The following is an 11,905-nucleotide window of genomic DNA, read 5'->3' as shown; positions in this document are numbered from 1 at the left end:
AGAGTTGGTGGTTATCAAGTGTGAAAACTACTTTAATCCTGTTGTTTGCTTCAAAGAAAACAATAAAACAATGAACTTTCTTGGGATTCACCCAGGGAAGCATAGAATTATAGTTCTGTGAACTTGAGATAATCTACATTGATGCATCAATTTTTACATGTCATATATTTAATATTGAAAGATTTTCTGTAGTGTGATTTTTGCCAAGAACCTTGAAGAAACAAATTCTTCCAAGTCTTTTCATATCCTGCCTGAAGGTAAGTGGAAGCAACAAAAAAGAGAACATAGAAAAATCTGCAAATAAAACCTCAAACTTCCATTTCCAAAAGTGAGGAAAATATAGACCTGAGACCTCTGCAAGATTTTGAGTCAAAACTAAGTGGTTTTCTTTGGTCAGATAATCTAGTCTCCTAGGAGGTCCCAATGAAACTGTCCTGAAGGACCTCATACCATGTTTTTATGGGTAACTTAATTCTCTGTCCCCCATTCTACTCACTAGGAAAGTTTTGAAAAGGATCTTATTTTAAGACGGAACTTCTATTTTTCTACAGAGATTCTCCTTTTTTTTTTTTTGTCATAGACACTTTTGTAAGCCTTTATACCCCAATCTAGCTTCACATTTTAAAAGGAAAGAAAACAAAATCTTTCACAGAAAAGGAGTGTGTGATCTGTGGGAGTTTTTCCTTTGGTTAAATGTGATGACAAGAAGATAGATGGGGAAGCTATTCATATATAATATTCAATTTTTTTTTTCTGGTCCTGGAGCTCAAACCCTGGGCTTGGGCCCTGTCCCTGACCTTCTTTTTGCTTAAGGCCTATCATTCTACCATTTAAGCCACAGTGCCAATCCAACTTTTTTTTTCTTTCTGTGATTAATTGGAGATGAGTCTCATGGACTTTCCTGTCTGGGCTGGCTTTGAACCATGATCCTCAGATCTTAGCCTTCTGAATAGCTAGGATTACAGGTGTGAACCACCAGCACCCAGCAAAAACATAAATGTTCTTAAATGAAATAGAATATGGAGAGTTTTCGGTATGACAGTACACTTCATGCTATGGCAATTGATGGTCACAAGTAACAGGCAAGTAGAGGTGTACTAAGTCCTAAAAATGGTTTCCACGTATGGGAAGAAAAAAGAAAGAAAAAAAATCAAAAAGCCCCTGATCCCCTCCCAAAAAAAGCACTGAAACAAAAGACTGAGTTGCTTATATAGTCACATGAAAAATAAACATCTTTATTTTTTGCCTACTTTATTTCATTTTTTTCAAATAAAATTTAAATCTGTACAAAGTATACTGTTACAGTATATATTTTGTAAGAATCAATGCCTAAAAGAATCACAATACTTCAATAAGCAGTACAGCAGACCTCGCTAGTTTCAGCTTTGATATTGAACAAACTCAAGCCGGCTGATGCACAACACGTTTGCTTGGTTTCCACATGGTGAGTTCCCAGCACTGAGATGGGAGAACATGACAGCAAATATGGTTATATTACAGCCCAACACACTGCGCTTCTTCATATGATAACTGCACATAATTAATACAGAATGCTCAAATTTACTTTTTAAATTACATTTGCTTACATTTTAGTTGGCAAAATTCAGCATTCTTAAATGGGGTCCCCAAACAGTGCAAATTAATGATATTCTACTATATATTGGCACATCTCCAATAAGGATTAACTTGTAAACGCAAAGAATATCAACAACTTATTCTAAATTTTAACTAATATACATCTGGTCCATTTAACCAAAGTCATTTTGGAAAGATATTAAAGAACAATTCTATTTTTGAACAGATTTTGTTTACCATTCTTTAGAGAAGACAAAATTTTAAATTGCCATTAAAATGTTTTACTATAAAAATTTTACAAACTTGATTAGAAATTTCAAGAGTATGATTCACAGCAGACAAAACAAACTGTTTATATTCCAACAACACTTAATCTTTAAGACTTTCAGACAGAGTACAACCATGTCAGCTGTGTTAACTGAAATTCTGAGCAATGTACTAAATTTGTGAGTGGTGCTGGGTCTAGCAAGTGTAAATACACAGTATATTTTGATGAAAAGAATTGTCTTCTTTATACTTTATATGTTTTCCCATAAGGAAACATTAATGTTTACATTCTTTAATAAAGTTAATCTTACATCAGAATATAACTTAATACTGTCAGCAACAGGGACCACACACAGTAAATAAGAAGCACATTTAAAATAAGTCTGAATTCACATAGATTAACATTTGTTGGTTAATAAAATATTGACAGTATTACAATCTTACAATATTTACAGTAAGAAAAATCTAGAGTAATATATACCTTTCACAGCAGGATTCCTTTTTTAAAATTTCTTCCAGTTTGGGATTGTGTATACACAAAAAGCTCAAAATAAAGCAACTCTGCAATATAATCTTAAAATAATGGCTACTAGGGGGAAATTCTATCACAACCATTGAAAATAATGGTGACTTCTCACGGAGTCTGTGGCATCTGAGAACCCAGTTAATTAACCAAAGTCTTGCTCAAACCAGCCTTAGTTACCCAGATTAAAGCTGCAGAACTCCGGCCTTCCCTGACTGCCCAACAGATTTTCTAATTATGCCATAAGAAAAGAGGGAAAATCGATTTCAGCTGATACCTCATGGCTGTAAGCCTCCTGCTAGTGTATATTCCCAAACTTACGCAAAACGTGGGCCCATTTCATCCCTAAACATCACAAAAGTCCATTTCCCAACCACAGGCCATCCTGACACCAAGCTCATTTACTCTTGAACTCTTGTGCATGAGAATACGGCATGAATTTGGCCCACATAATTAATACACACCAGTATCTTAGAGACTTGGGACCAGGGCAAAGAAAGAGACTAGTGTAGTTTGCACGGAGAGCCACAGGAAAAATGGGAAGTGATGAACATTTCCAATTAGAATGACAAGAAGACCCACATCCCTAAACTGGAACTTGGCCAGGGCATCAGAGTTAGCACCCCCTCTCTGAGTACCACAAGCAATTAGGATGTGTGCTCTGGGCCTCCTGTAGGAGAAAGCATCTATAGTAAGTAACAGTGTGGGACATTAGTTCAGTGATGACTCCCAAGAAAGCAGATACAATTTTTGAATCTGGAGCTGTCTACAGCACCTGAGGTCAATCATCTGAGCTGTGGCCTGTCCCAACTCTCTTACTTTATGCTATCTGATGGGCACAGAGCACCCAGGGATACAGCTGCTGGCTACTTTGGACTCTAGATCTCACAGGTAATCAACAGGTATCTGGGATTGAATTAGCAAACTGTACCATGGCTCCTTAAACAGACAGTCAGGTTTGAAATCATGTCAAGCATGAATCTTCACTGTCAGGTCAGAAATCCATGTGGGAGTCTTCCCACATCAGCCAAGGTTATTTTGTCAAAACCTAGAGGAGTTGTACAGTTATTCATGTTGCAAGTGATTAGTTACTTATTTCAGTTAGGCTGGATTGGCAAACCAGACTGATCTATTTTGTTTTGTTGTGTTTTGATTCTTACATATGTGCTAACCCAAAGCTGTTGTTTTGGGTTAAATACACTGACAGAGAAAATTCAAACAAAAGTTTCAGCAAACTTCTGTGGTATTCTCTTTTTTTTTTTGGAAGTCAATGCAAGATCTAAAGGTATTTCTACCCAACAAAGCCTGTTTAAGTGTTTAATGTTACTTCCTTTTTGGTCCTATACAGAATGCTATGACTTCTATATAGGTCTGAATGCTGCTCCATGTAGATTATTCCTTCTGTATATCTAAAAATATATACTTTTCAGTAGTTCAATACATGGTAATCTTCCCACAGAGGAAGATTTTTGTAATCACATGTTGCAAAGTAGAAAAACATCTCCTTTCTAAGAAAGGAAATACACTTTTCTATTGTACACTTTTGAATAAGCCCAAAGGCATGCACCAAAAATCATTATTAAAATTAATACATGCACTAAAATGGTGTAGAGTTAGAATTAAAGTGCTGCTTCTCAAATTGTGAATTCTGAATTTTTGACATTTTGTCAGTTGTTGAGTCAAAGATTCCCCCCTTCCAACCCACCCCATGGTATCAAGAGAGTAAAGTAAAAAGTATGCATAAACCTCTAAACTATTCTTTACATGGGGAAGAAGAATGGATATATTAACTATCCTATTTATAAACTGGATTCCCAGTTTTAAATAAAATCAGTATTTACTGGTAAAAATTGTCAAAGCTAATACACCCAAATAAATGTTACTAGTAAATAATGTTCTACATAGAGAATAATTTACTTTGGTTTAATGTACCATCTTAAAAATAATGCTAGTGTCCCACCAAACTGATGTGTTCCAGCAAAGTTGTAAGGCAAATCTTTTTTTTTCCCTAGTGACATCTTTTTTCCCAATAGGCAAAACTAAAATCTTTTGGTGAGGCAGGGGTTAAGATAATAGCTAACCCCTTGGCATCCTGAGCATTGGTTTATCAAACTCTACCCTGCTAGAAGTTGTCAGGCATCCTGATCCCTGCCTTGAACCAAAAATGGCTCCCATGTCTAGAGATGCCTTGACTCCTTATAAATAGTTCTCAGAGTCTTGCTTCCTTTTCCTTCTGTCTGGATGTTACAATGTCTAACAAAGCTGGTTGCAATGCCACATTTTGCTAGTAGGGGCCACCATTTAATAATTTGAATCTGAAATATTTAAAGTTGATAGTTCCTATTTTATCAACTATTTGCATTACAATTTTATCTAGAATTTACTTAGAGCAGAGATCCTTAAGTTGGGTTTCAAAAGATCTGTGATGCCCCTGAGGTTGTATGCAAAATTATGTGTATGTGCATTTTTTCTGGGGAGATGGTCCATCACTTTCGTCAGATTATTGAAGATATCTGTGACCCCCCAAAAAAGGGTTATAGGGAATTAGAAGAATACCCGTAATTCATTCAATACCAGGATTAGGAAATAGGGGCAGAAAATGAAAAATGGCCTCAAAAAGGAGGAAGGAATGCTGATAGTTTGTTGTTGTTGTTGTTCTCATTTAGAAAATAAGTGATTAAAACTAAAAAAAAAAAAGGATTAATTAAGCTGGCTAAACTTCCATTAAAAAGTAATCAAAGCCATTTTCTTCATTCCCCCCACCCCATTTTCCATATGGGTAAATTTAAATCTCCAGGAAAAGGTTTGGAAACAGAATTTCTTTTTTCTTAAAGGAATTAATTCATGGATCTAATGCTGAATATCATCCACACTGAAAGATCTAAAAGCATGAAACATAGGTAATTAATGATATGGGTTTTGAGTACAGGATAATCTAGAGACAAATGTACATTTGTTAACCATCATTTTCAAAATTGGTCCATATTTAGAGACTACCTGGCACAATTCTACCAGATAAACCTAAAATCTGGACAATGGAAGTTAAACTTCCTACTCAAATTGAAAACAAAGCCACAAGTTCCACAATAGAATCCAGCCACAAACATTCACACCATGTCATAGAAGACATTCTCATTTCAAATACATCACAGAATTTCAACAGAATTTGCAAACATAAGATCCAGAATGACTAGCAAAACATGCTGAGAAGAGCATGTCAAGAATTAACACCCCCTCCTCCATCCAGAAACACACTCAAGCATTCCAAAAATAAACCAAATCTGAAAAGCCTCTCACTTGTTGGTTTTAAGTATGAGGTGTGTAAAAAGCTATGGGCAAGGAATACAAAATGAAATAATTAAGTAACTTAAAAAAATTAAGCCCCAAACACATCTTTGTTCTATTGATGAAACTGTCATTTTTGCAACTCTGAACACTTCATTGCACAATCTCACTAAGACAAAAAGATATGTTCACAGGTACACTTTTTGTTCTCTTTGTAGAGCATTATCAGTGAGGTTATAAGATAGCCTCTGATTAAAATAAAGTCTCACATCCTTTGCTGTCCCCTCCCTTCAAAAAAAAGGAGTCAATTGTAAATTCCAAAAAGGAATAGTCATTTAATTATTTCAATACCAGTTAAATCACATAGATTATGAGGAAAACTATAGGAACATTATGGAAAAACTACATGAAAGAGGGAGCTGCCACTTGCAACCCACTTCGCTTTCAGCGTTTTAAGCATTACCCACTAAGATTCGGATCTCATTGACTAAGTAAAAACAGACCAACACTCCAAAACCAGGCCATCTGAAGCCAGAGGTTGGATTTCAACAACATCATTATACATATCCTATCCTAAACTTTCATTTTATTTAAACAGTTCAATAAAGCTCACATTTACAAAAGATTTCATTGGCAAATAAGGGCCCTTATTAAAAAATTTTATCAAAACAAATTCTTGTATTATATAGCTAACATTAAGAAATATTTCCTTGGCCTTATAAAGCAGATTTAATTGCATATAAGTTTTGCTTTGGGTGGGATCTTGAAAACATAATTCTGCAAGAAATTAGAAAAGACTAGAAACAAAAGTGAAAGTGACTAGTCTTAACTTCCAAAATATCAAGTGCAAAGATAATAGTGCAAATAATGAAAACTAGAAAATTTATAGGCAACTTTATAGTCTTTCCTGCTTTTGCACTTATATATAATGACACCTTTACCAACCCTAACAACCGTATGCAGCATGGAAATGGGCTATCATTTCTACTGACTAAAGTCAAGCCTTTCCAAGACTTGTCTTACAGATATTTAAAATCACTGGTTCTTGATGTAGGTTTGGGAATTCTCTTCTTAAGGGAAGGAAATTACTTCCCAAGGAAGGGGCTGTTTAAGAAGGCTATTAAACAAGTGATACTATATAACTACATTATAATTTAAAATCTGACACACAATAAGACATGAAACTATACTAAGTGCTACCAATAAAATAACCCCACTATTGTTAATGAATTTGACATTAAAAAATTACCTTCCAAGTTCAAAATTCCTTTGGGCTATTTTAAAACAGATTTTTACTTTATTAATGTACAGAGTCTGATTAAAATGAAAACTTGAAGGTAAGTGTACAAAAATCACTGGGTATAAACCCATAGTAAATCTGCCAATGAAGAGTCAATCCAAGAATATCTGAATTAAATAACCTTAAAAACAAATATTAACAGCAATTCTTCATCTTAAAATAATTTAAAACACTCCTGGGGTTATAGGAACAGAAAACAATACCATCAGCTCATCCTACAAAGAACATAAGAACCCCAAACATATATTAAATTATATAATTAAATTCTACCACTACTAAAATTTTGGGAATTCTATGATTTTAAAGTAAGAGAGAAAGTGGGAAAAGAAACAAAAACATCAATTTAAGGAACAGGTTGTCTAATTTTAGAAATGGAACATTTCTGGAGGGCCTCAAGACCATGATCATAATTCACATCTAGGAATACAAATGTTAAATAGAAAAGATACCTAAAATTGCAATTTAGTGTTTTTTACCTAGCTCATTAAAACAATTATGTGACCTAAGACTAAAGTTTCTGTAAAACAAAGGATGTTTGAGAATGAATCTCTGTGGACTGAAAAATCCGATAATTTGACTTCAAGAATATTTTGAGTATGACAAGAGCTTGAGAAAATAATTATAAATATTATGGATAGTTTAAAATGACTGTAAAAGGGCTTAAAACTTCTTTTTCAAAATGGTAAGTACCTTGATCAGAAAAGCTGGGATTCCACAACTGTATAACTTAAATTTGACCCAGAAAAGGAAACATTCTACAAATCAACCTACACATGAAAATATATTTGTACAATGCATCATTATCCTCAAAACTAGGTGTAGAACATCAGTTTTCTCTTAGCCAAAGGGGTCCTATTTTCTCTGGCATTATCAAAACTTCCTTAGTAAAGATCAATTTCATTGTTTTGACTAAACAACTGTCCATCAGACTTCATTTTAGTACTTTTTCTATCTCCAATAAAATTTTCTCCCACTTTACTTCCAACCATTCCCTTATATACTTCTCACATCCCCATTCACAAATACATTAAACAGCTTTTCCCATTCCTGCTCTCAAATTTCCAAACCAGTAAGTCTCAGTTCCCAGTAACTTACCTAACCACATACTTCTTACACTCTTCAATTCACAAATTTCCTAACAATCATTAATTTAGATGCTCTTCAAACTGCCAATTTAAGACTATGGAGAAAATAAGAGAAAATACTGCCCAATTACCTCATAATACAGAAATCTCTCTGGATCATCAGTTAGCTATGTTCTAAGGTAGAGGTCAGCAATTTCTTTACTTCTTTCTGAAGGGAGTAAGCTTGAGCGCAGGCCTATGGCAAGAAGAATAAAGACAAAAAAAGACAAGGAAAAAAGGATGGGAGACAAGATGTCAGATGTATTCATTAAAGAGGTAGGTCAAGAGATACCAGCTAATGTGCTGGCAACTGCCAACATATTCCAGCTGAATGGGAGTTGGGCAGAACTATGAGTCTAATAAATTACCTGAAGTTATCATTGTTTGAGCTAGTCAAGGTGAGTAGGTACTACCTGTTCCATAACTGCCACTTCACAAGGTCATCTTTTCTTAAATCCTCCTAGATGCCTTCTGTGTTAATACATCTTAAATCAAAACACATACTAAGAAGAGTATTTCTGTGTTTTGTACGATTCTAGAATACAAGGACTTGGTTACCAAACTTAGAGGCCTCCTGAATTATTAAAAGTAGACCCAAAATCAAGAAAATTCAACTCTAATTTAAATTTTCCCTATAAGATGTTATACAATTTAAATGGTTATCAGTAATCACCAAAATATGTATCATGGAAACACAAAAATCTTGTGTCCAAGGTATGTAAAATATTTCTGGTCTGTAAGAAGCAACTTAATTTTTCAGAGGATCACCACCATGTTTCTATCTTATCAACAAGACAATTTTCCACAAGAGCAAAGGATATCAGGGAAAAAACATCAGGAAGGAGGGAGGAACCAAGTGGGGAGAAAGGAAGGAGAAAAGAATAAAATAGTAAACGCCAAATGTAATATGGAGACAAAACAAAAATGAATAGCTACCAGACTATTAAGGAAAATGTTTTAAACAAGTGACCTTTACCCTATTAAACTTTCCTAAAGACATAAATTGTCTAGGCCAGTTAGCATCAAATTTGGTGGTCAGTTTGGCAGATGAAAGACAGAAAATTGTTGGCTTAAAACCAACCATATTTTTCACATTTCATCTGGTTGTTCATCTTAAAATTATAATTCAGGCCAAAACTAGTTTAGATTATCTTCACTTAGCCCATAATAATGAAATGTCTGTTAAAGAAAGAGCCAAAATGGCCTCGGCCTTAAACTTAGGCTTGGTTTTAGAATCAAAGCTCCATAAATATTAGTCAGCCTTTCTTAAAAATACACTGCAACTCTGCAAAGACTCTAATTAATGCTGTTGACTAAAAACGGTAATTTTTAATAGTATTGATCACGTTTTATAATGTACTTAATTATAAATGGTCTAAATTTGGTTAACATGAATGAAGAGAACAAAATATATAATGTGTAATTCAAAAAAGTTGACAAAAATTTTAAAGGCAGATTCACAAAATCAGTGAATTACTTGCTTAATCAAATCTAAAAATGTTCTCTATTCCACTCTCATGAAGAAATATATATATATATATACATACTTGTATGTATATATATGTATATATACACACAACTGTTTTCAAAATCAAAGTTGCTAAAGATGCCCTTGTTTTAGCATTTTTTTTCACATAGTAAGTAAAATGTTATTCTAACATTCAAAAGACTTTGAAAAAGGAAGAAAGTCATTAGATTTGTTATCTCTCTTGGTGGGGAATAAAACATGTTCACATAAAAAAAAAAAAGAAAGCTATGAAAGCTACCCGACCAATTTCAGAAAAAAAAAACTTATTCTAAAATCATGTGGAAATGTGTATGGAGGTGTTAACATAAGGAAATGGGAAGATTGTAGAGAAGCGGGTAAGCCATACATGAAACGTAAATATAAATTCATGCCCATGGTGGGGTTACCATGGTTGGCAGAAAACTGAAAATGTCATAATTAAAAAATGTGTTGTGGCACTGTTTCAGCATTTGTGCCAGAACAAAAACATTAAAGCACAGAAACAAAAATGAATAACTTCTCCAAACATCAAGAAACCAGAAAGAAAAAAACATTGGCATACCATCTTTTTAAATACACTAAATCTGACTTAAAAGATTAGAGAAAGTGCCTGAGCCATTATACCCACCCAAATTCTCATTATCAACAGATTCATCATTTTTCCCCTCCCTTCCAACCCAAATTCAGTTGTTTTCCTGCAGAAAAAGAACATCATTCCTACATTAATAACAAGAAATGAAAACAGTGAGTACAACTGATATAGATCCATTGACTTTTATTACAAATGTACTTGATCACTTGGCTTCAAAAAATTTAAAATCAATACCCTATTTTCTATATGCCAGTACAAAGCAAACTGTTTTACAAATTAAATGCTAAAATTTGACAAAAATATTAAAATTTGATGAAAAACAATTATAAAAATCCTTAATCTTTCTCTTCAAAAAGGGAGGCAGTCTTCCCAGTTCTATCATACAGTATTAGTAATATTCACCATTTTTAGAATAGGTAGCTAAGTTATATTTTTATTAGCATAAAAACTCTTAAACTATTTTGTTTATGCTCCAGTTACGTTTGTGAATGTCATCTGATTGCAATATAATGAACTATTTTTAATTTAATTCTAATTTACATTTAATAATTTGCATAGTTTGAAAGGGATAAAGGTTATTCTACAACTAATTATGACAGGCTATTACAGTGCTATTTTTCAAGGCAATAAGTACTTGCTCCCAAATGAAATAATGTCTTCTTTAGGCAGGGGTTAAAATTATTAGCAGCTTTCTCCATTACCTGAAGTATCAGACTATCCACTGGTAGATATGAAGGCCTAAAAACAGTAACAAAAACAATATCCTTGCAATATGGAGTCAAATTTTAACCCCTGCATGGGACTACTAGAAAGTGAGACTTTCAAAATTTTAAAATTTCTCTGTTGGTTTTGGTTTTTACTTTCCATGGCTTTTGTGAAGCTGGAAAACAGTTTGTCATTCCTGACTAGCATTGTCTTCTCCCCCCCCCCCCATTTGGCAAATATTCATGTACCTCCAATCTGTATCTAGTAGAGGAAAAGCCAGAATGGCTTTCCTTATGAACTTCCTTTGTTGTCAAAGGCATGTATGATGATTTCTACAGTTCTGGTTAGTTAACTTTAGCTCCCTCTGTGGCTGGATGACTGCTGCTTCTAACATCAGCACGATAAATAGGAGGCACAAATAAAAAAAATAGCTTAAAAAAAGACTCAGTGATTTTAAGGAAAAAAGAAACATGAATAACACCACACACACACACACACACACACACACACACACACACACACACACACACACCATTTCAAATCTGATGGCTGATCTCTGGATTAAATTACTTGACAGTGTCTCTCATTTTAAGAATGTCAATATTGTAATGCATTTCAAGTTTTCCTTTTTACTTAGGCAAATAACATAGTTTAACCAAGCTCTTAGACTTGAACTATAAGACAGAGCAGATCATTAAAAATAAGGCATTGTCAAGAATTAAGTTTTGTTTACTTATTTTTGGCACATTTGATCATACTGTCTTCTATGAATAACACATATGGTCAAATATACCATTTTTTTTTCAGCACAAACAGGGTTTACCAACTAGCAAATAAAAACAAGAAGAAACTAACATAAAACACTGAGATATAGAACCTTGGTAAAGTACCGAGCACCTGGGAAGGGAAAGGTAGTGGAAAGATGAAATAGGAGAGGGGAGAAGGGAAGGTTGGGGTGGGGGGGTGGGTAAAATGAGATGCTTAAAAAAAAAAGAGCATCTTTACAGTCACTCAGTTTTTTGTATGA

General features: G+C 33.9%; 1 protein-coding gene across 1 annotated transcript; it reads right to left on the bottom strand.

Annotated features, from left to right (window-relative positions):
• Window positions 1-1,219: 1,219 nt before the first annotated feature.
• On the bottom strand, window positions 1,220-11,118 carry Igip (IgA inducing protein). The gene has a single exon (XM_070036162.1). It carries the CDS (start codon window positions 1,536-1,538, stop codon window positions 1,380-1,382), a length of 159 nt encoding a protein of 52 aa, XP_069892263.1. The 5' UTR covers window positions 1,539-11,118; the 3' UTR covers window positions 1,220-1,379.
• Window positions 11,119-11,905: the final 787 nt, after the last annotated feature.

The sequence above is a fragment of the Dipodomys merriami genome, unplaced genomic scaffold, assembly GCF_024711535.1.
Source record: "Dipodomys merriami isolate MVZ:Mamm:240054 unplaced genomic scaffold, mDipMer1.0.p SCAF_27, whole genome shotgun sequence".
NCBI classification, from domain to species: domain Eukaryota; kingdom Metazoa; phylum Chordata; class Mammalia; order Rodentia; family Heteromyidae; genus Dipodomys; species Dipodomys merriami.
Note: the sequence above shows the minus strand (reverse complement) of the source record. Positions and strands in the feature narration are given on the sequence as shown.